At 35.6% G+C, this 25,662-nt stretch overlaps 1 protein-coding gene across 2 annotated transcripts in view; it reads right to left on the reverse strand.

Moving 5' to 3' along the window:
• Rab6 (RAS oncogene family member Rab6) overlaps positions 1–24,448 on the reverse strand; it is a 316,080-nt gene extending 291,632 nt beyond the window's left edge. For both annotated transcript variants that reach the window (XM_090414199.1, XM_090414198.1), the window contains exon 1: positions 24,276–24,448. In XM_090414199.1, the coding sequence (XP_090270325.1) occupies positions 24,276–24,345 (70 nt within the window). In that variant the 5' untranslated portion in view covers positions 24,346–24,448. The remainder of the gene's footprint in view (positions 1–24,275) is intronic.
• Between the last annotated feature and the right edge of the window lie 1,214 nt (positions 24,449–25,662).

Here is a 25,662-nt window from a genome sequence, read left to right on the forward strand (position 1 = left end):
GGAGGTAGGCATTTATTGTTCTCTTACTTTATCAACAGTAAGCCATTTTACAGCACAGCATGCACCATCACAGGTGTATGCATTTGTGAACCACAGGACAGTTTTTTTGAAGAAAGACCACAAGTATGATCATTTTAAAGAATGCTGCAGGATATCTCTGTAGTGTTTTTACCATTTCATATCATGAGCATCCGGAAAGATTAGATTTATTGCTGTCAATGGATTTAAGAAAATCCATTTCTTACTTTTCTGTAGTCCAATTACTCAAACAGTGAGATTATCTTCAATGTTTAAGCAACTATATAAAATCATATTTCTAAACTGTTACATAGTTAACACATGTAGAAAAAAAAAAATGGAGATTAATAGATTCGATATATTCCATCCAATGTAACAGCCATCAGGGAGAAACATAACTATATTCAAAACATGAATCATAAGATGAGTCACATAGCATGTGCTTACTAGTTCGTACTATTAGAGCTCAAAGGAGCCAATGGAATTGGCATCATCATGATCAGAGAACTAAATTTCTTCTCTCAAACTGTTAACTGAATCATCAATATATAAATCAAACATGGCTGCAGAAAAGAATCTTGTGGTACAGAACATTACTTCCCCCCCTTTCAAAACACTATACTCCTCAAACACAAATCCCATCATGCAACCAAGCTATCATGTGATTATCCATCCATCCACTATTATAAAATGCAATCAGGTTACTGAACTAAGACCTCACCTTTTAACAAACTCCTCTATGATAATCTTCCTACTTCCTTCTTTGCATCCTCTGCACCTTTACCAAAACACCTTACACACCAACTGGTCTACCATTTGCCATAACTATTGAATTCTTCCATATGCAACAATATCATTTTTTCCTTGTTTTTAATCAAGGAAATCAAGGACTGTTCTTGTTGCATACTCCTGCTAAACAACCAACTGTTCTCATAGGAACCATGATGATACTGTTATCATATTTGTTCCACCATGGCCATCAATCATTACACTTAAGAGATAAATGTAAACTGCACAATGATTTTTGCAAGATCCTGCAAATTCCAACAGTATAGCAACAGTAAATTACCCATTTAAGCATCTCGTGTTGATTGGCAATAGCTGGAAATTAAGTCTTCCATACTTGTTACTTACAATGTAATGATTAGCTTCTATCTAGAATGATTTAATGAAATCATAGGAAAATACAGCTTCTGATCAATGAAAAAACAAACTTTTCTGTGGCTGGCAAAATAATCTCAAGTACTGTTTAGAAACAAAAGTGGAGTGCAAAGAAGAATGCAACGTCTGAAAACTCAGTGGCTGTAAATATCTAAGGAAACAATGCCTTGCCAACACTTGCAACTACAATGGCTTATTTAGGGCCATCAAAGCTTTCTATAGGCCTTCTCATGGGCTTTAAATCTCATATGAGCAAAGGATGATCAACCCCTCTTCGATGACACTGTCTCCACCAATGCTGGTAGAAGAAAGCATATTAAAGAGTGCAGTTCCTGATGAATCTCTCAGCTACATTCTGGATGAATTGTGAAATCCAACTAGGCTACACCGTCAGATCTGGAATCCAAAAGATATACCTACTAATTTTAAGGATAGTCTGACTGAAATTGCCTTAAAGAAAAAGGGCAATTATCAGAGCATCTCTATCAAGTACAGATAGGAAGGTCATTACATTCTTGTTCACAATTGTTCCCATTTACTGAAATAAAACTTTTCCATAATTTCAGTGTGGTTTCAGCCATCCCATGGAACAAATGGATCCCCCATGCAAGTCAACTTCAAGAGTAATGTCAAACAAAATCACCTACTTTTTATGATGTTTCTCAACCATCAGTGCCTCCTGAAAGCACGTCATATGAGGACCATGTAAATCAGATTTCCAAACTCATTGCCAGTGCTTTTTTTTTTTTTTTTTTTTTTTTGGAAGATAATTATACTTTTTTTGGCAAGTGACTGCCAATAATGATAATCTTTCTAACAAGGAATATATTTCTTATGGCAGTATCAGATTGTATTCCTTTCTAACATAACAAATACAATTCTGATACTGCTATCACTGATTCAGAACATTTTTCCAAGCACTACTAATTTCCTCCCTTTCAAATGATCAAGCCATAGTAGACCATCTTGCTTCCTGCTCTTCCATAACAAGGCATCTGATTTAGTGAACAAGCACATGTGTAGTTACCTTCCATATCAAAACCACACAATCACTCAACCAAGTAATGGCATCATGTTGACTTTTTATATCACCACAGAAGATATAAATCCATCACTTGTGTCCCATCTATATCCACTACTTGATGCACAAGATACTTATCCCTAAGCAACAATTACAGGGACTCATTCTCTTTAATCATAAGTTGTTTTTGGCTTCCATAGTCAAAATCACCCATTATTATCACCTGTCACTCATCAATCCCATAGGTCTGAAAATTTTATATTTCCTTTCCTGACCTACAGCAAAAAACATCCCATAAATATCTAAAATTCCTTCATATCAGCCTTACACCAAAAGATTTGAGAAATGGTGTTCACAACTTGTGGGATTTCTAGTAAAAACAACTTTAAAAAACTGTAATACACAGCAACCATATGAATTTTTATTATAGAAGGCTTTAACCATTTTCTTCATACATAAAAATGTATGAAGAAAATGAATAAGGATTATAAGAAACATTGCTCTGAAGGTCAACATAGAACTTTTTCAGACATTCACAAACATCAGTCTACAATAGTATTTGAACCATCTGCAATGTGTTTGACTAGAGAGTAAATATGCTATCCTCTTAGCCAGCCAGTACAGAACTTAATCCCTTATATATTATCTATTTCTATGTTACAAATCGGTTTACAAGCTGGAATGTCTAATCATATTACTTACACTGAGTTAGGGCTAACTGTTAAATGATGCAGTTCTTTCAATAACTCATCTATCTTTGCCATACTTTCTTGGGAATGGCTACAGCTGCCAAAAATAGATAAAATACTACATGGTCCCCCTACTTCTTCCTCCCCAAAACAGAAGAACAGATCACTATTCCTGTTCTATATATATCCAAGGTATATATCAAAAGATAGACAAAGTACTAGTAAAATATAATCTTCACACCACATGTCAAATTAGCAATTTTGATCTGCTCTCCTAAGGGCAAATGCCATCCTGTAGCATATCCTGGAGTGTGCAAAGTTTTCTGTGACTGAATAAGCCTACTATGGAGAGAAACACATGAATATCTGTTAACATCTGCCTAGGAGAACATAAGATAGAAATACATTTGCTACTATTATTATGGGGAGTCAGGACTAGCAGACCATGCTTTGGACACTCCTTCATACAGGTTACATGGAAGAAAACCAATGTGCTATGTAGAAGTCATTACAGGGCAGAAAGACTATTTTTAGAGTTGGCAAAAGGCTATAAAGCATTCTCCCAACCTTAACAAGTATGGACGCATTAATCTGAGAAAATTTGGGAGATTGTAATCTTAAGATCAACTCCTACCTCAAATGCAATATTTCTTTTATAAAACATTAAAGGAGATTAAATTATGACTTGTGATCTTTTGTCTGTTACAATTTGAATTCTTTCACTTATTGTTGCATATAAACTGTTACATGTTATTTTGCTTTGAAGATGCTGGTTTGAAATCCTGCAAAATGTTAGCCAGTTAATAAACATTCTTTTATAATTTAGTTTTGGTGTTGGAATGCCATTGAAATAAGTTGTCGTGTCCAATGTGACAAGAAAGAATGCTAGACTGAACCTAATAGTAATGCTTTAGGAAGTTACCAGATCATCTGGCAAATAACATTGCTGATATTATTCTGCCAGATGTACCTGAATGAGTGCAAGTGGAAGATTGTTGGAAGACTGCCAAGGCTACAATTTGCAGAGGAGGTGGGTGAAATTTTCCATGTGTACAGCTTAGTAAGCAAGCCAATACTGGAATTTTTATGTTCCTCCTAATTTCAATTCAAAACAACTATAAAAAGTCGAGTAAAGATTAATAGATTAAATGAAAGGTAAACTGCTTACGGACTTCCAGATTCACTTGACAAATGTGTGTGGTCATAGCCCTAATCTCTATGTTCATTTCCATCTCCAATCTGTAAAATCACAGAATTTTTCCTAACAGAAACTCAATTTACACTGTTCATCTCAAAGGTGGATTTGTGCATGTTTGCTTTTATATACTATGTCAGAGTCAGTGGTGCACTCAGGATTTCATCGGGGGGGGGGGGCAGAGTTGATGATTTGAGAATACACACAATGCATTGCATATGACCTATGACCGAGCATCTGCAGTGATCGCCACTACATGATACCCGTGATCTCCTCTGGCATGGCTCGGGCAAACGAAGTAGCGCTCAGTCCGCTTGAGCACTACTTCATTTGCCTTGAGTTCACAGTGGCCATGATTCCCAAGAGTTATAAGGTATTCCCACCTTATGTGACCTCTAATTCATAAGTAGTACAGAAATAGGAGACACGACACAACATAAATAAAAAAAATGAAGTTTAATTAGGAAAAGATTTTCGGAAAATTGTCTAGTGTTTTTTCCTTTTTCTTTTGGGAGGCCCATGTTGATGACAGCCCACTAAACTTATGCATATCTCATTCGATAAGCCTTCCACCACACAATAACATTTCCAGATCACACTCTATAATCCTACATTAGGATCTTCTTTAATGGAGTTCTGATAACCTTAATTTAAATTTAAACTCAATCCTGTTATTTATAACAAAACTCTTCTAGTCCCACTTTTGACAACACACAAATCTCTGATGAGTTTTTCTCTTCTCAGGATTATTCTGATATCAAATGACTGCTGGCATAAGCATATTGCAAATATCTAAAGACAACATTCAAAAAATTTAGGTTCTCTCTTTCATATACGGTAATACTTTACCTCTAAACAGTTATTAATCCTACATAAATCGCAAATCCATCTAACCACTGAATATAGTTTTTACATTTGGTAATAGTGCCTAAGAACACCTAAAAAATACTTGATTCCGTATAGAAGAGAGCAATCACATTGTTTAACATCCAGTCCTATCTCAACAATTTGTTCCACTCTCTTTCACAGATTGTTTTTGCTATTTGCATTTGTACATATATTTTCATGGATACTTCATCACACTCAGCATCAGTAATTCCCCTGCTCTCTTCTAATTCTGTTAAAAGATGTTCAGCAGCTGTTCTATATCATAACATACGAGAGGGGGGAGGTCTGGAAAGTTCTGATAAACACCTAGAACAAAAATGATATTAAAGCAGCTGATACACAAGCAAGAACATACTAGTAGCAGAGTTATGAAGGTAACTTATGTTCTTTTATCCTCTTATGTTCTTTCTTGTGGTTATATCAGTTGCTTTAATATCATTTTTGTTGAAGGTGTTTATCAGAACTTTCCGGACTCCCCCCTCGTAGTTCAATTTCAAACTTGGAGAATAAAATCTTTCTCCATTCATTCATTCCTTGCTGTCTTATGGAACAGTCTTCTCTCTTATGTATGATGAGAGAAAAATTACTGATATAAAATAAATTATGGACTAAGCAGGCAATATTATTATGTGACACCTCCAAGGAGCCCAAAGACTCATCAAGAAAGGGCACCTACTCTACAACTCTTTGTCTCTGTATCCACCAACTACAGCGAATCATATCACCTACACCAACGGCATCTATTGCCCACCACCACCAGTAGTATTTTCACAGACAATCAAACATTCATGCCCATGGTGGGATTTGAACCGGCAGCCTTTCGACTGGAGAATAGATACACTAACCACTCGGCCAACCAGTCCGACATATATAAGAAAGCATTATGGAAGCATTGTAAGGTATGAGACTGAGTCGCATGAAGAATATAAAAAGCAGATCAGGAAGGTGAAACAGTTGGTAAGGGGAAAAATATAGTGTGAGAAGCACTTAACTGATCAAGACAACAAAAATCCTGGAAAGAGTTGTTTGATATGCAGCTAGTAATTAAAGAATGATTATGAGGAGATACGAGTTAACAGAAATGGTAGAACATTGCAGAAGAGAATGCTGAAGTATTTAACAAACAATTCATCATCACCAAATTCCTGACATATACCCTCAGAGAGTGTACAGGATCTTATAATAGTACTACATGAACAGTTACATCATTACTAAATTCCTATCAACAATTTTCCTCCAGAATAACCTGTTATAGTCTGCCCACAGTTGCTAGAACCCTAGCTGGTACAGTGCCAAGAAGAGTCAATTCATGTTGAAGGGGAGAAAGGAATAAGGTGATGTACGAATTTGTCACCAACATGCGAAATCACTTGTTTTTTATGTAAAATTTTCCAACTGTTATACAAGCAAAATAGTTACCACGTTAAAAACTAGAATTTTCATAAAAGAAAAGCTAATTTCCAACGTGTAATAATAAACACTCATCCCATGAAACACATTGTTTATTATCGGAATGAATTCACCTTTTTCTGCCATGCACAGAACTGTAGAATATTTCTGTCTTCTAAGACACTTTTTACTATATCAATCCACCTACATCTTGGTATTTTTTCTCTGGGACGTTTTCCTGCCATTATCGCAAAGAACACTTGTTTAGCTAATCTTTCCTCTCGCAGTCTGTTTAAGTGGACATATCACCTAAGATTAGCTCTGCTAACACAATCCTGGATGCTAACAATGTCAAGTTCTTTCATAATATCCTCTTTTTTAATATGATATTGCCATCTGTTCAGTCCCCAAATCTTTCTCAGGACTGATATCTGTGGTATCCAGTCTTTGATCAACAGTTTTATTTCTAAATAACTCTCAGATCCACAAGTTAAAATTGGTTTGAACACTGTCTTGTTTACAGCTAGTTTAGTGTTTTGACTAATTCTCTCTCTTATATGGAATAAGAGAGAGAATTAGTGTTTTGGCTAAATCTCTCTCATATTCCATTTTTTTTTTTCAATTGACATCCTATCATACCAGCTTTAGTAATTCTGCTGTCTATTTCCAAATTTAATTTGCAATCTTCACTAAAAATTGTGCCTAAATAGCTGGAATGTTTTACTTGTTCTCAGGATGCAGTTAATATTTTCAATGTTTCTGATTATATTCATTGTCTTTTTAATGCTGATTTTCATACTAAATTTATTACAGCAGTTATTCAATTTGGTCAGGGAATCCTGAATACTTGTCCAGGATTTATTTAGAAGTATAACATCATCTGCATAAAGTAAAAAGTTGAGATTAACATCTCCAATTTTGATATCAGATTTAATACCACTTTCCTTCATAATGTGATCCATAGATGAAGAATAACAGAAGAATAATGTACACCATTGTCACACATCTGACTTAACATCAAACCACCTTCCTGTACCTCCTTCATTGCTAAATGCAGATTTACAACTCAAATAGAGACGTCATATGCCTTTTCCAGATCTACAAAACTATACTGATCCTTGTTATATTCCCATGATTTCTCAACTATTTGTCTTAAAGTGAAAATCTGATCCTGACAACCTCTTTAGCCGAAACCCAGCTTGTTCTTCTCCAAGCTTCTCCACAATTCTTTTAGCCATTTCTCACAAATACTTACATAAAGCTTACCAGGAACATTCAGTAGAGAAATTTCTCTAATTCTCACATTCAGCTTTATTCCCTTTTTTATAGATGGGTACTATGAGCACTCTACTGAAATCATCTGGAATTCGACTCTGTGACCAGGCCTTCTGAATTATGTAATGCAGCCACTGTATAACTTTTATATTTCCATGTTTTAGAATTTCTGGTCAAATATCTCCTCCAGCTGCTTTCCCACATTTCAGTTTTGTGATAGCTTTTTCTACTTCAAGTGAAGATACATATTCTGGATGGCATTCCTGTTGAGTGTTTTCTACCACAATGCTGTCACCACTTGTTTAATTCAGCAATCCTTCAAAGTAATTACTGCATACAGATGCTATGTCTGAGAAATGATCTTTCTCAGACATAGCCAAGTTAGCCAGTCTTGAGCATGGACAGCAGAGTTTTCTCCCCAGTTTATCTGGGTTTTTTTTCTTCCATCCTGCAAGCAGGCAAACCAGCTCCGTGAACACATGTAGCTACAGCCATAGAATATACTGAGAGGCATAGGGCTAGTCACCTTATCCTCAGGATGGTTACAACTAAGAAGGGTTTAAGATAGCTCTGTAACAGAACAGTAGACCTAACACATAGAAGGGAGAAGAAGTATTGCATATATCAAGAATATCTTTATCTTCAGTTTTCATGTTCTCCTTATTTCTAATTCCTTTTAAAGTATACACTTTTCTCCATTTCTGAAATTTTTCAATAGCCTCCAGAATATTTTACTACCTTCCTGATATTTATTTTCTATGTTCTTACCATGAAGTCTTTCCATGACTTTTGTATAGCTAATTTTACATAACTCTTTGCTTATATATATATTTTTTTTTCTGTATTCCCTAAGAGCACAAGCTGACTTACTTGCCAGGAACTTTAGACATGCTTTCTTTTCCTTTACTGCCTCTTAAACTTCCTGAGTCCACCATGGAGAGCTGATTTTACTATCCTTGTTACCTCACCACATGCTCAAATCCTGAAGAAAACTAAGTTTTCTTCAGGATCTGCCACTGAACCTCCAATGTTTGGTTCCTGTTCCCAAACTTTCATTTTTTCTTGAATAATGTTTGTGTACTTTAGTCTACAGTTCACATCTGAGAGCTGCTCAACTTTTATTCGCTTTAAAACTTTCTTATATGTTCTTCTTTTCAATATGAAATTCAATTTTATCCTGTTCAACAATAAATGGTGATCACTTTCTATTTAAAATCCTCAGTATACCAGTATACTCTTGTGTCCTGAACCAGTGGGAAAACATTACTGTCGACAACAACATAGTCAATGACACTTTTCTTGATGGAAGTTTTTTCACTTGGCTATGCTACCAAAGATATCTTTGGTAATCCTTTATCCTTTAGCATACAAAGTTTACACCTGAAGTCTCATCAGTGGGAGCCAGACCTAGAGGGGGGGGGTGATACTAAGGTGGAAGTAATGGAGAAATCATATTTCCATATGAGTTGCCAAAAGGTGTCAAACCTTACTAAAATTCTCTGGATTAGAGATAGTTGATGGAAGTTTTATCACTTGGCTATGCTACCAATCATATATTTGGTTTAATCCTTTATCCAAGTGTAAGCAAACAAAGTTTGCACCTCAAGAATTTTCAGGACCTGAAAATACTTCCTGAAAATACTTGAAACGCAAACTTTGTTTGCTTACACTTGGATAAATATAAACCAAATACATAATTGGTAGCATAGCCAAGTGAAAAAACTTCCATCAACCATCTCTAATCCAGAGAATTTTAATAATAAGGTGTGCCACCTTTTGGCAACTCTTAAATGGAAATATGACTTCTCCATTACTTCCACCTCTGGGTCTGGCTCCCACTGATGAGACCTCAATAAAGGTCGAAACTGGTCTGGGTAGTAACCTTTTCCTTAATGCATAGCATTATACATGTCTGCAAGGAGATGTGCTTTGCATTATGGGAGATATTAAGGCAAGTGATCAGAACTTACTCCACCTTTGCCACGAGTTTCCCCAGTCCTGAAAATACTTCAGTCACAAACTTGGTTTGCTTACACTTGGATAAAGGATTAAACCAAATATATAATTGACACTTTTCTTATTCCTTGCATCTTCTCTCCATGTGAATGAATTTGTGCAGATTTTTATGTTAGAACATGGCATTAGTAATAACTAGTTCATGTCCTGAGCACAAATCTAGCAGGTACTTACCAGTATTATTATTATTCATTAAGGATGAAACACTTAAATACAAATAATTCATTAAGGATGAAATAGCTAAATAACAAGAACAGCACTAAGTAAATTCAATAACTGGATAAGAATTAAAACATACAATGATGATAATATATAATTACATGTTTTAAGGGAATATTCAGGAGTTAGCAAGTTTATGATAGCTTTTAACAAGAGCACTGTAAGTGAGAAGGTTCCAAAGTAAAACTGTACATTATGTACAGTTTTACTTTACAGTTAAACTGCATAATGTACAGTTTTACTTTACAGTTAAACTGCATAATGTACAGTTTTACTCAAAGTAAAACTGTACATTATGCAAAGGAAGTGTCATGGCTAACCATTAATATTACCAACTATCTGTATGTGAAGTGGTGGTCACGGTAATTGAGATGTTAGCAAGTTGAAAGTTTATTTTTCACTTGGTTAGAATATAATAAATTTAGTTTAATCCATTATCCAAGTGTGAGCAAACAAAGTTTGTGCCTGAAAGTATCGTCAGGACTGAGGTAAAGTGGTACAACACCAGGGCAACTCCTTGCAAAGGTGGAGCAAGCTAACATGACTCCTATCTCAGTATCTCCCCTTAATGCAAAACACATCTCCTTGCAGATATGTCTAATGCTATGCATTAAGGGAAGGGCCACTACCCAGACTAGTTTCGACCTTTATTGAGGTCTCTTCAGTAGGAGATATCTGCAAGGAGATGTGTTTTGCATTAAGGGGAGATACTGAGATAGGAGTGATGTCAGCTTGCTCCACCTTTGCAAGGAGTTGCCCCGAGTTACCACCTTACCTCAGTCCTGAAGATACTTTCAGGCACAAACTTTGTTTGCTCACACTTGGATAATGGATTAAACTAAATTTATTAGATATTAGCAAGGTCTAAAAATCCAGGATTGGACTTATAACAGCAGACTTATAAGAATCCGTGTCTTAAGGCTGAAGTGCTGAGAGAAACTCATATTAGAAGCTTAATGGAGTGAAGCTGCACTGGGTAAGGATTAAAAATATTTTAACTCTTCTAATATTTCATCTGTCACTGATACATCATCAGGGATTGCAATATGAGACTTGTAACACACACTCAATAGAAACACCAACTAAGTGAAACACATGGACGAAAGAAGACAAGATTTCTAACTAGGTGGAGCACCCTCTGTGGGCACATGTTGGCAGCCTAGGATGTAAACTGGGATCTCAAATTATTAGTGTTGGTCATATTTTGGGAGATTTAATGCAACCATATGTATTTAAATTAGGCTGATTTCTGAGAACAGCTGCAGATTCCAAAAATAGTCTTTCTCTTCTAAATTTACTGCAAAGGGGCATGGCAGTCTTTTTCCAATTGATTCTATGAGATGTATCTAAAGCATTGTTAGCAAAACTCAATTGACTATAGTCATCACTGTAGATGTATTTTTTGTTCTTCCATGTGGATCTTGGCTGATCCATAGTAGGCCAACTTACAAGAACAGGGCACTTTATATACTCCACACACAGAGAGAGAGGAGGAAGCTGATCTTCAGTAGAACATATAAAAGCAGCAGGCTTTTGGTGTGACTTAAAAGCTGTGAAGAGATTTATTTCTTTAAGACTTGGGCTACTTTTTTCTGAAATATACCTCAGACATAGAGGATGATAATCATCTTCTTCTGCAGCTTTTCCCACTTAAGTAGGGTCGCTGTTTGTGGTGAGTCTCCTCCACAACTTCCTGTCTTGGGCTATAGCCACATCCAAGTTCTTCATCCTCAAGTCCTCCTCCACCATAGAGGATGATGATAGCATTACTAAAATATTCTGAAAGAGTGATTATTTTTTTGATACTAGGAACTGTGGCAATTAGCTAAGATGTGGTGTATATGATTAAGTTCTGCTGTAAGACAGGACTCATTAGAACAAAAGTTGTAAGCTCTATTGGTTAGTGTTTTTATAATACTTTTGTAGTATTTTAATAATTGTTGAGAGGGGAGTGATGGGGAAATTTTCTGAACATATTTACCTGTGTGGGCAGGGCTTCTTGTATACTGAAAAGGACAGATTACCACTGGGAAGGCAATGTTACCAAGGTGTCTAAAGGCTAAGCTATTATTAGTTTCTTTTCTGTGGCAAATGATTCTAAGGTGAAGGCTATTTGAGGTGAGAGAGAGAAAAGAGGAATGCATCTGGACCATGATGCCAAATAGACAACACGTCATGAACATATCTTAACCAAACAGAAGGTTTGAGAGGGGCTGAGTCAAGAACTTGTTTTTTAAATATACCACAACAAAAAATTGGTGCATAGTGGGGCAGAACCTATAGAGGTACCCTTTATCTGTTTATAAATTGTGTTTCCAAGAGAAATATTCAGAACAGATACAAAGGAAGGAGATCAGTAATAAAGAAGGAAAAAAATGAAAATTGCAATTTTCATTTTTTATTGGCCACTATCCATACCAGTTACAATTTATATATACAGGGTGTTCGGGATAAATTTGACATATTTATAATTAATTATATTTTTCCGTAAGTTACATGTATTAACACACACTTCTCTTCATTTAAAAGTTTGGACCCTTCTTCATTCATATACAAGATGTAAGAAAGGATGGATAGCTGGAACCCACCTGAATCATGGAAGAGAATAACTTGTATCATGATGATTCGTGCCCGCCATCAAAATAAGGATATTACGACTGCTGCCCAATGCTCCCTGAATACAGTAAAAACAATCAGGCATGAACTAGAGACTTGCAATGGTGACTACGAGGATGTAGCAAGAAGAAAGATCCCTAGCAGACGATCTGATTGCGTTCGTACAGCAGAATTCCTCGCAAATCTGCAGGAACAGGTGTTGAAGAACCCTGGCATTGGAATTCGGGCTTTGTTCGTGGAGTTGCTAACTGTAGTCAAGCCCTGGATAACAAGGGTAGCCAATGGTAGGCCGTATGTATGGCAGCAGGATTCGGCCCCTTGCCACACCTCTGGGAAAAGTCAAAAATGGTTGTCTGAAAATTTCTACGACTTCACCAGTCCAAATGTTTGGCCTCCAAACTCCCCAGACCTTAACCCCATGGATTATTTTGTATGGGGCGCAGTTGAAAAAGACACCAATCGCACTTCCAGTAATACAAAAGCCCAGTTAATGGATAAAATTAAAACAGTTTTTGCGGCCCTTCCCAGGGAGACTGTAGCATCAGCTTGTTCGAGGTTCCGAAGCAGAATTGAAGCTGTGATCGATGCTAATGGTGGTTATTTTGAGTAAATCTTGTTGATAGTATTGTAATTAACTCTGCCTGTAATGTTTTTTTGTCAATTCATTAAATTTAATAGATACAAAGAAGATTTTCTTTCTCCTTACGAAACTGTCAAATTTATCCCGAACACCCTGTATATACTTATACATTTTTTTTGTTTATTTATTTATCTATTATTTTCTGTATGAAAATGTTATTACTCTCTAACTTAATTTAATTTTGTAACCTAATAGATAATAATAACTGTACTCTAGCTTTGATGTAGTGAGGTTTTTTTTTTTTTTTTAGCATCAGAGATCAGACAAATAGTTTTAATGGTTGATCAGTAGCTTTAGCATGCCATGTAGTAGTGCAGCTTGTTTCTTTGTATATATGTATACTCCAGAAGATGACTTTAATGTGAAGGTCAAAACATCGAGTGTATATTTTGGTTTATATTAAACTAAAGTTTTACTCTAACATGGTAGTTGTATCCATAATTTTCGTAATATATTCTGATCACTGCGTAAGCATGAAAGAAAAGATAAAAGCAGAAAATTTGCATCTTGTCCAAATGGCAACTCTGCTTTTATCTTTAGCTACTGCCATAAGTTTTGCCCAACACTACTACTACCACTATTTTACATCTAAATGGTTCCATTTAACTCACAGAAAAAGCCAACCTCTGGTTTTCTACTTCTCTTTTGAATTCTTGAGATGATCTTGGTAAATGTCCCCTAATTATTTCACGTGCTTAACATCCCATGAGACCTTTTGCCAGAACAAGATCAGAAAAATTTTGTCCAAATTGGATATCAAGAAGTCTCCTGGTCCTGAGGGCATTCTCCCAATTGTTCCAGAGTTTTGTGCACCAGAATTGATTATCTCTGTTGTCTTTTTATGCACTCTTATTCCACTGGTATCTATCCCAGTCTGAGAATTAGGCAACATACAACCCGTTCCTAAGAAGTGCGACAAACCTTTACCTTCAAACCACCAATTTCACTCATCTCAGTTCTTGGAAAAGTAATGGAAAGAATCATCAGTACTCAACTTCTATAACAACCAATATGGGCTGTCACTGTCAATCAGAGAATCTGTTCACTTACATCACCCAATCTCTGGACAAATACTATGGAAAAATTTGACAAACATCAAAACTAACCACTTAGCCTTGATATTTGCCAATGGGGCTTTTGCATATGTGTATATGCAAAAGCCTCATTGGCAAAAGTCTAGCACAAAGGTTTATTGAGTAAGCACCCATCATTTAATCTGCCCTCCTCTTCCCTTGCCTTCTGCCCTGATTTCTGTAACTGGCTCACCAGGATTATGAATATTGAAAGTTTATTTTTTCACTTGGTTAGAGTATAATAAATTTAGTTTAATCCTTTATCCAAGTGTGAGCAAACAAAGTTTGCGCCTGAAAGTATCTTCAGGACTGGGGTCAGGTGGTACAACACCAGGGCAACTCGTTGCAAAGGTGGAGCAAGCTACCAACACTCCTGTCTCAGTATCTCCTATAATGCAAAACATCTCCTTGCGGATATGCCTAATGTTATGCATTAAGGGAAGGGCCACTACCCAGACTAGTTTCGACCTTTATTGAGGTCTCTTCAGTGGGAGCAAGGCCCAAGCTGAGATACCAGGCAGAAGCATTCGCAGCTCATCTCCACCTATAGGAGTTGCCAAATGGTGTGCCACCCTTTTTTAATAAATTACTCTGGATTTAGAGAAAGATGTTGAAAGTTTATTTTTTCACTTGGTTAGAGTATAATAAATTTAGTTTAATCCTTTATCCAAGTGTTTTGCAATGAGTTGCCCGGGTGTTGTACCACCTGACCCCAGTCCTGAAGATACTTTCAGGCGCAAACTTTGTTTGCTCACACTTGGATAAAGGATTAAACTAAATTTATTATAGGATTATGAATAGTTCCTTACTAACTATGGAATTAATGCTGGGCCAAACAAAAAAGACTGTTCTTTTGCCCAACCTCTTTCTTCTATATCTCAATCTTTGCAGCTAACTGCCAATCCAATATAGGATCTCACTGATCACAGCAGTACATTGCATTTCTTGCAATGTACTGCTGTAGGCAAACCTTGAAATGCACAAATCAACACAAACTTCAGGTCAAGCAGCTAATCAACACTCTTTTACAGTTCAACTCCAAACCTGCAGAACAGATTTCTCTTCGTTATCAATTCTACTGCCTTCTGGAACAGTCTCTTAATTTATGTTTCCCAAGGAATACAATCCATCTCTCTTCAAGTGAAATATGAACAATTTCTTTCTTGCCCATTCACAATACGAATGGGCTATAAGTTGACCAGCCCAACCAATAAAAATGAGATTTGCATTTCAACTTCTTCCTCTCCACATTTATGCCATTTCTAATGAGGGGTCTGTGTGTTACATTTCATGCAACTTTCATTAGTACAATTCCCAACTAGCCTACCACGGGGGGGGGGGGGATTTTTTGACTGTAGCAGGGTGTGTTCATGGGGCCAGTTTGCCTGTTCTTAGGAACAAAAAACCCAAGTTTCTGGGAGAAAAAACCCTCTGCTTCCATATGAGACCGGCTAACTCACCTTTAGTCGAAGAGACCAGATAAAGATTCCTCATGTCATTGACAGGAATCGAACCCAGTTCTTTCTAACCAAAGGGCTTCGTTTATACCCACTGAGCGACGGATGCTCGAGATTTGGATTTTGACTATATCATCAAAATCAACCTTGAAGAAAAAATCAAAACCAGAACTATTACAAATAGGGAAGGTTCATAAATGACAGTGCACTAATATTACGGACCGTATATTAGGTCCATAATATACGGACTGTTAAAGAATTTATTTTTGACATATGAACTTTCTCTATCAGAAATATTTTTTACTGTTAAAGAATTCATTTTTGACATATGAACTTTCTCTATCAGAAATATTTTTTTCCATGAGAAAGCCATGATGAGTGTTAATCCAACTGAGATTAACACAGTGTTAATATCAGCCTTTTTCTGTTATGCAGATGTATAAATCTACCCTATATATATAAAACGATAAGCCTTTTTGTATAACGTTTTTCTGCCACATTTTTTCCAAGTTATTTGAAACTCAAGGGAGAACTGACCTATCAGTCTGGAACTCAGGGAGTTGGGCACCATAGGTGCCAAAACCCCCTTTTGAGTCAGCAGAATTCAAGGAGAACCGGCCTACCGGTCCGGAACGCGGGGGTTGGGCGCCGTAGGTGCCAGGGGAACCTCCTTTCGAGTCATCAGAATTCAAGGAGAACTGGCCTACCGGTTTGGAACTCGGTGGGGGGGGGGGGGCATAGATGCCATGGGGGGTGCTGTACCCTCTTTTGAGTTTTCAAAATTAGTCATCAGAATTCAAGAACCAGCCTACTGGTCCGGAACCCAGGGGTTAGGTGTCGTGGTGGTGGAGGGATCCCCCTTTCGAGTCACCAGAATTCGAGAACCAGCCTACCGGTCTGGAACACAGGGGGTTGGGCACCAGAGCCCCCTAGTATTATATAAATTTATAAACCACTACAACTCTACAGAATTCCTAAATAAACTGAATTGCTGTAATAAATTTGGCATGAAATTTCGGAATAAAAAGAGACAAACTATGAAAACAGGCAGGAAAAATGAAAACTACATTCTGAATGATGAACCCAAAGAACAAGAAAAATATTGTAGCAATTTAGGCACAATTATTAGTGAGGATGGCAAATTAAATATGGAAACAACTGAATTAGCAAGTTAGTATGGTAGGGAGTCAACTGAATAAATATTTATGGGAATAAGAAAGAAAATAATCAGAACACTAAAGTTAAATCCGTTAGATGATCTAAATGCAAGAATAGGTAAACAACTAATAAAAGACTACTGGCAATATTGGGAACAACATCAACATAAGAATGGGCTGACTGACTTTGTCCTATTCAATAATTTGAAAAGAGCATATTCCTTTTATTGGAATAAAGGACAAATACACATGGGAAGAAAGAAGCCTTGAATTAATTGATTACATAACACAAACTAAACCTAATAACAGGTGTCCGAGTTTATAAAATAAGTCTAAATTTAGATACAGATCATTATGCAGGTATTGGAAACATCAATAACTTCAAGAGGGGAAAAAAAGTCTTAAAATGGAACTGTTACAAGGAAAAAAAAATTTAGAAACTATACAAAGAAAATTAAAAGAATATTTACTAGAGATAGAGAGAAACAAAAATAATAAAAAAGGAAGAATATATGCAACAAAGAAAGTAACCATATGACAACCCTATGGGGAGAAAAAAAAAAAAACAGCACAGAATAAGGAGCATCAGAAACAGGAGAAAACTGAAAAATTAAGAGAACAAAAACTTATAGAAAATGGTATCTTCTGATACAGCTGAAAATACTACATTATAAAAGAAAGAATGCCATAGCTAAAAGGGAAATCAGAACCCTACACAGAGAAAACTGCAATAACTATGTAAAAGAACTAGAAACAGTTCGAAAATGATAGACAACCCCCCCCCCACTACAACTCTTCAATGTTTCCTTATTACCAATATGGCCAGGTGATCAGATCTGGCTATATTGGTAATGAGATATGATTAGCACCTTATACAGTGGAATTATCACCACCTTATCTGTAAATGTTAACATTCTTTGCATTATAACAGAAATTTTCTAGGTAACTCTTACAACGTTTGCAATGTATCTCCTTAACTTCAGTTCCCTATCTGCCAAGATCCCCAAATTACTTGTATCCTCCATCTCCTAAAGCAAAGTTCCTCCAATAAGATAAACCTCATTCCATCTTCTCTGGCTACAGCACATTTCTTTATATCCAATAGTAGTGAAATGATATTCTCATTCTTCAGCCCAAACCTATTCAAATTTTCTTGTGACAACATACCAGAACTTGGAGACATTGTTCTTCCTAATTTAGCATCATCAGCAAAAAAAAAAATTAATATCTTCTTTCACACCATGAACTATATCACTGATATATAAAAGTTAAACAACAGTGATCTCAGAACAGAACTCTATGGAACCCTCACTCAGCACCTTCCTTTTTTGGGACACACTGCACCTCAATGATCAACTCACTGGCTCCTATCAGTCCAGCCACTGCTGGACGAAGACTGCCTTCAGTTCCTTCCACCTTTCTCTGTTCTTGGCAATGGTGGACCAATTTTTCCCAACAAAATTTGACAATTCATCACTCCACCTTCTTTTAGGATGTCCTTGGCCTTGTTTCCCTTCTTTTGGAATCCAGTTCATCAGTATGGTGATCCATCACTCATCTTCTTTTCTGGATAGATGTCCAGCCCATTTCCATTTTAGTCGCTTGTGGTGAAGAATGATGTCAGTGATACAAGTCTGGCTTCTTATCTTTTAATGTAATGCCTAGCATCAGCCTCTCCAGTTTTCTTTGAGTTGTTGCTAGTTTATTTGTTAGTGCTTTTGTTAGAGACCAAGTTCAACAACCATATGTGATGACAAAGTATACACTGGTTAAATGTTTTCCTTTTTAAACAGAGTGGGGCATCATTGTTTTGAAAAATGCTTTTCACTTTTTTTGAATGCACTCCAGGCAAGTTGAACTCTTCTATTTATTTCATTTTGAAGGAGTCCACAGTTTAGATCAATGAGATGACCTAAATACGTATACGAACAGACTCTTACCAAGAAATTATTTTCTATTATTGTTAGATATTATTATAATAGAAATATAATATTTCTATTACATTCTGTTTATTTTTAGACTAACTTTTCTGCTTTCATGATATAGATCTATCATTATATTAAGGTCTTTTGGAGTTTTAAAATTTTGCTGGTTAAAAATTTTTAACCAGCCCCTGTAACATCTTCATTACACTTGGAATACACTGGTCTATAATTTGACAATACTGATATGGATTATTCTTTATGCAGTGGCACTATTTTCACCTTCTTTCCAGTATTCTGGAAGTATTCCCATTGCCAGACTTATGTTGAACAATCAAGTCAAGGGCATTTCCAGCTCTTTCACACAGTCCTGAAATATACATGGCGACATCCCCTTCGATCCCAGAGTCCCTTTATAACATCAAGGTTATTTAATATTCTAAACACTTCTCATCCTTGAATTTTCAAGTCTTCTGTCTTTCCTATTCAACACTACTCTTAGCCCCTTACATGAAATAAACATTGAACATTTCCACTATATCTTCAGCGAAGTAACTCATGTTCCATCTCCAGCAACTAAATTCAGTTTTCCATATTCACTCTTTTACTAGAAACATGACTAGAATTCTCTAGGGTTTTTTGCATTACTGCTTCAGCCAAACTCTTTTCATATACGAATTCTCTCCTAAATACTCATTGCCTTCCTAGCCTGTACCCTATACTCATGATGCTGAGGGACACCCTGTTCTTTATATTTCCTCCATAACATTCTCAGAAGCTCCTGCATAATTCCATGAGTCATCCATTTCACTCCTACTCTATTTTCAGAACCTTAATACAATCTGACACTGCCATAAGTAATTGATTTCAGACCAAGACTCAAGCACTACTGATTTCTCTTTCTTTCAACTGATCAAGCCACTGTATATCACCAACCATAATTTATTATTAATCTGCTGCTATGTAATTCCACTCAACTCTCCTGTTCTGTGAAACATGTACCTGGCTAGCCACTCTCCATGTCAAAACCTCATGATCACTCTCCCAATCTGTGGCATCTATATATAGAGTAGAGAACAAAAGTGAAAGAAGAGAACCTGAAGATACTCCTCTCCAACACAGATACCAAAATGTGATGTTGAAAGTTTATTTTTCACTTGGTTAGAGTATAATAAATTTAGTTTAATCCTTTATCCAAGTGTGAACAAACAAAGTTTGCACCTGAAAATATCTTCAGGACTGGGGTAAGATAGTATAACACCGGACACCCCGTAGCAAAGGTGGGCCAAGCCAATCTCACTATCTCTCATAATGCAAAACACATCTCCTTGTGGATATGTATAATGTTGTGCATTAAGAGAAGGGCCACTATCCAGACTAGTTTCAACCTTTGTTGAGGTCTCTTCAGTGGGAGCCAGGCCCAGAAGCGGAGATACCAGGCAGAAGCAATGGAGAGGTCATCTTTATCTACAGGAGTTGCCAAAAGGTGGCCACCTTTTTATTAAATTGCTCTGGATTTAGAGAAAGATGTTGAAAGTTTATTTTTCACTTGGTTAGACTATAATAAATTTAGTTTAATACTTTATCCAAGTGTGAGCAAACAAAGTTTGCGCCTGAAAATATCTTCAGGACTGGGGTAAGATAGTACAACATCGGGCAACCTGTAGCAAAGGTGGACCAAGCTAACATCACTCCTATCTTAGTATCTCCCATAATACAAAACACATCTCCTTGCAGATATGTATAAGGTTATGCATTAAGGGAAGGACCACTACCCAGACTAGTTTCAACCTTTATTGAGGTCTCTTCAGTGGGAGCCAGGAGTTGCCAAAAGGTGTGCCACCTTTTGGCAACTCCTATAGGTAAAGATGACCTTGCCATTGCTTCTGCCTAGTATCTCCACTTCTGGGCCTGGCTCCCACTGAAGAGACCTCAATAAAGGTTGAAACTAGTCTGGGTAGTGGCCTTCCCTTAATGCATAACATTATACATATCCGCAAGGAGATGTGTTTTTGTATTATGGGAGATACTGAGATAGGAGTGATGTTAGCTTGGTCCACCTTTGCTACGAGTGCCCAGTGTTGTACTATCTAACCCCAGTCCTGAAGATATTTTCAGGCACAAACTTTGTTTGCTCACACTTGGATAAAGGATTTAAACTAAATTTATTATACCAAAATGTGAGGATTAGAAGTAATGTATCCTTACATGCAATGAATAGGCAAGAAAGCCAAGAAAATATGTAACTGCAAAATGTTGTAACAACAAAGAACAGACAGAAGTTTGCTCAGAAGTCCTATGTGCCAGACCTCAAATGACATGGAGATGGCAAGACATTTTGAAACCTTTCCAGTACTGGTCCTAGTGGACAATAACAGACAGAAAGTTCTTCATCGATGGAGTTTAACTTACTTTGAAAAAAAAGAATTCAAGTGAGAACTAGAAACTGATAATTGTATAGATTTCATTCCTTTTTTGTGATATGATTAGCTATGGGCTAATTTTAGAGTGACAGGATAAACACTAGTGGAATAAGTGATTTAAAAAAGTGTACAGCAAAGTTTGGAGAATAGAAAATACTATTGAGACATGAAACTTTTTGACACTGTTATTCAAAATTCTACTCACTTTTTATCTTACAATAATCAAAAGATGCATGTTGTAACATCTGCAGTCCATTTATAATCATAAACTCATTAACAAAAAATTATGATTTGACAGTGCTTGGCAATACTGTTGAAATATAAACTTTAAAAGTAATTAGAAGCATTCTCTACTATATTTATCCATAATTCCACATGGAAAAGGTCGTTTAAATGTAAAATTTCTGCCATATTTGAATACCTCATTATACCAACTAATCAACCACTTGAAAATGTAAATATTTAATGTTAAGTGGCCATTTTTAAATGATGCATTTTTTCTACAAACATTTTATTTGTACATTATCTTATTTACAAAAAGTGGATTTTTATACCACTTAACTAGGTAGAATATTTTTTCATAGGATGTACCTATGAAAAAACCAATGAGAAACTGGCAGGATTTGCTGCCAGTTTCTCAAAAGATAAGCAAATATTAGATCCTATAGAAGCTAATAATGGCAAATATAATTGGGAAAAATTAAATAATATATATATCAGATCATGAATCTCATTCTGGGGATTGGAAGGCAGACACTATAATAAGTATAAGCAGTTGATTATTTAGAAGCTGTTTCCTTTCCAGGTTAAGTACAGATATCTATTTTACACAAAATTAGGCAAACAACTGATAAACCAACTGACACCAAACAGTCATAATTACATTAAAAGTACTACAAAGAGTATTAAATATAAGAATCCAAAATGATTTAACATCAAAAATCAAATTAAAAAAAAGCTAAGTCTTTTTCAGAACTGAAATGGAGTCTCCAACAACATCAAGCGCAAGCCTGAAGTTGATCAGTGTTGAAGTTTCTAGTATAAATGTAAATGGAATGGGGAGGGAAAAAATAATAATATACTAACTAAATTAAATATTTACACATTTTGCCAGGTAAGCTTTAAGAGGTATGTTTTGAGCATTATCCAAGCCTCTTTAAAGACTCCTTCAGCTTAAGGTTATTTCATTCTGAGGTCTTTGCTGAGTGAGTGTGTTTTACAAGTGTCTTTGATAATGCTACCTTCAGTTGGCAAACCATTGGCATATAAATATTTAATTTAGTAAATTATTTTCAGTCCGGCTGCATGAATTTTTTTTAATTTCATTAATACAATAGCTACGGAAATTTGAATATGGAAATTAAGTCTGAAGTCATGGATGTTTAGAGCATTTCGGAATTACCTACATCCACCCATCTTCATAATCAGAAGAAATCAGATGGAATGAAATGTGGCACAGTACTCAAAGTGATTTCACTGGTAGTGATGATTGATTTTTGACTGACAGAACAAATTTCATAAATTCAAGATCTTGAAAATACAATTAAGACCTGTTAATATTAATTAGCCAACCAAACGTATTTGTTTCATTAAAAATATTTCAATTTCAAACCTAATAAAGATTTTATCAAATGACAAATTTGCACCTAATAAATATGCAAAATCAAGCTATAAATCTTTGGTTGTTTATATAAAACATTCTGGTATCTATAATGGAAAATATAGGTTTTTACAGGCAAACTTGCAATATGTAAGACACATGACAAACCTAAGGACTGAATTTCAATACACATAAAAACATAATACATCTATACTTTAATTATTTAACAAATATTAATAAATAAGATAAAAGCATTCTCAACTAAACATCTGTCAATGTCAAAGAGGAAATACACTGCTAGTCTTTATCCTAGTATTTTAACATTTTAAAAATGTAGAAAATAAACAAGACTAACAAGTACTTTTTGAGTCCCACCCACAACGAAAGGTTGTAAACCTATAGTGCATTCGTACGATGGGCGGGGTGAAAAAAATAAACTACTTTAACGATCTTCCGACAGCGTATAAACAGAAATTATATTCAAAATATTTCCTTGGAATGATTTAAAGCCGTGTAAAATATTCATGTAAACTGTTCCGAAATATTAGTTCACGTTAAATTATGTTCATGTAAAATAGTTTTTTTTTTCTTTCCCCTTTGCCGTACTGAAGACTGATGTGTATATTTAAGTGAGATTATCGCAGTTAAAAATACTTCATTTTTCACATTTTACAACAGAAGCCATATATTGTCATGCTATTTGCAGGTGTGTTTTTTTTTGTTTTGTTATTAAATACCCTCTATGCGATATATACTACATATTATATATTTAAATATATTTATTGCAATAAGGATCATCAATAAATAACCTGTAGAGAACATATAATTATCCCATTTATTGATTAACAATAATCGCAAATTAACGTTTAACAGGGAAAAATAACTAACATTTATTAAGAAATCAATTACAAAATTTTGCTTAATTGTAATTCTAAATACTGGACGAGATATTTTAATACTAGTAGGAATGAAGTCAATAAAACCGAATGTTAGCGATTGTCCCCACCCACTATGCTATTTCGCTTTGCGCTTCGTGGTGTGTGTGTGTATATATATATATATATATATATATATATATATATATATATATATATATATCATTCTTATTGCAATTGTGCGAGTATGGGAGAATTTCATGTATACAGAACTACATACACATAAGTATACGCAACAGTAGTTGTCTATTTACAAAATAAACTAGCGAGTTTGATGAGCCAATGAATCTCGAGAGTGAATACCTCCTTGGAAAAAAGAAAAGAAAAGAAAAAAAAAGGAAATCTCTCCAAGTGTCTTAAAATTTGTAGAAATATAACGAATACTAATAAAATATTTTAGCTACTAGAGCATAAGTCGAAATAAATAACGAAACTGGATGTACTCCCAAATTCTCACCCCCTCTTTTTTTTTTCTTTTTCGCAATCGAAAACTGAATTCAAGACATTAAAGAGCTAACAGCAGTGAACACCCTGCACCAAATGCAATGTCAGTGAACGACAGTATTATGACATTAACTTACCGCTCTGCTCTCCTAAAAATACAAGCTTGAATTTCCGAAGAGGGTTGCCAAAATCCCCAGAAGTAGACATCCTTGACGTTAGTAGATAAATCTTTAAAATTTAACGAGAAAATTGCAAAATAGATATAGGTTTTATCGCTCTTTTTCCAGCAACTTAGCTCCGCGACAGCTCAGCCGGTTAACTATATCCTCTAAGCAGTTACAATTCCTTAATTTAATCTCGACTGCAGGGTCTCACGGCATTTCCAAAAATTGTAGAATAACAATAGAAAAAATTATAGGAAAAAAAAAAAAAAAACATGCCATTCCATAAGAAAGATCAGGATAAGTGCAGAAGTATTGCTTTCCTTCTATACAAACAAATTAACAGAACCCTAAGATTAATAAGATAAAAACATATTACAATAAAACTAAACAACTAAAAAGCTTTAATTCCTTTTTCTTTTTCTTTTTTTTTATTATCCCATGGTATTATTACACCAGATCATAGGTTCATGTATTTTATACAGCACCTTTTCTGGGTTGTTATAGAGTTCATACTTGGAAATATTCATACAGTTTAGCAAATGCATTGGTGATGCTTCCTCGATGTTACAGATTTTGCAGGTGGGGAAGACTTTTATGCCATTGCTAAACTTGATTGGTCTTGTGTAGCCGGTCTTGAGGCGAGAGATAATGGTAGTGGCACTGCGATTACACTTGGAGATGATGGTAACTCCTGGATTTTCTGCTAAGTACCAGTGGTGAGTCACGTCCTGAAGAATTGTTCTTTTATGTTATCTTTTTGGATGGTTTTAAAGAGATCGAAATCTGTGGTATCACTTGATGTTGCTGCCATTTTTGCTACTTCATCTGCAGTTTCGTTTCACTTTAATCCCACATGGGATGGGATTCATTGGAAGATTATTTCGGAATCCTTATGTAGTTTGTTTATGTTTTTTGCTATGCCTCTAAGCATTTCTTGATGGCTAGTGTAGCAGTTCTTAATAACTTGAAGGGCTGCTAAGGAACATGTGAAAAATATAAATTTCTTCGGGTTTTGTTTGTCCAAATATTGGGGTGTGTTAATGGCTATTAATTCTGCATGGTATGAGTCGCATCCAATACTGTTAGTTGTTTTTAGTTCTATATTATGAGTGCCATAGATCAGTATGCCACTCCCAGAATTGCCATTTAGATTTTTGGAGACATCTGTGTAGATCTTTATTGAGTCAGGTCCATATTCCATTATTTTTGAAAGGGCTAATAATCTCAAGATTTCAGGGTTTTCTAGGCTTTTTTTCTCATGTTTCCCTATTTCAGAGTTGATAACTATATTTTTCCTGTCTGGATTTGGAGGAAATGCTAGGTAGTCGACTATTTTATTGGGACAATCCAAGGGAATTTT

This window comes from Typopeltis vanoorti, chromosome 24 (genome assembly GCF_054136105.1).
Source record: "Typopeltis vanoorti isolate ZY-2024b chromosome 24, IOZ_Tvanoo_1.0, whole genome shotgun sequence".
NCBI lineage: Eukaryota > Metazoa > Arthropoda > Arachnida > Uropygi > Thelyphonidae > Typopeltis > Typopeltis vanoorti.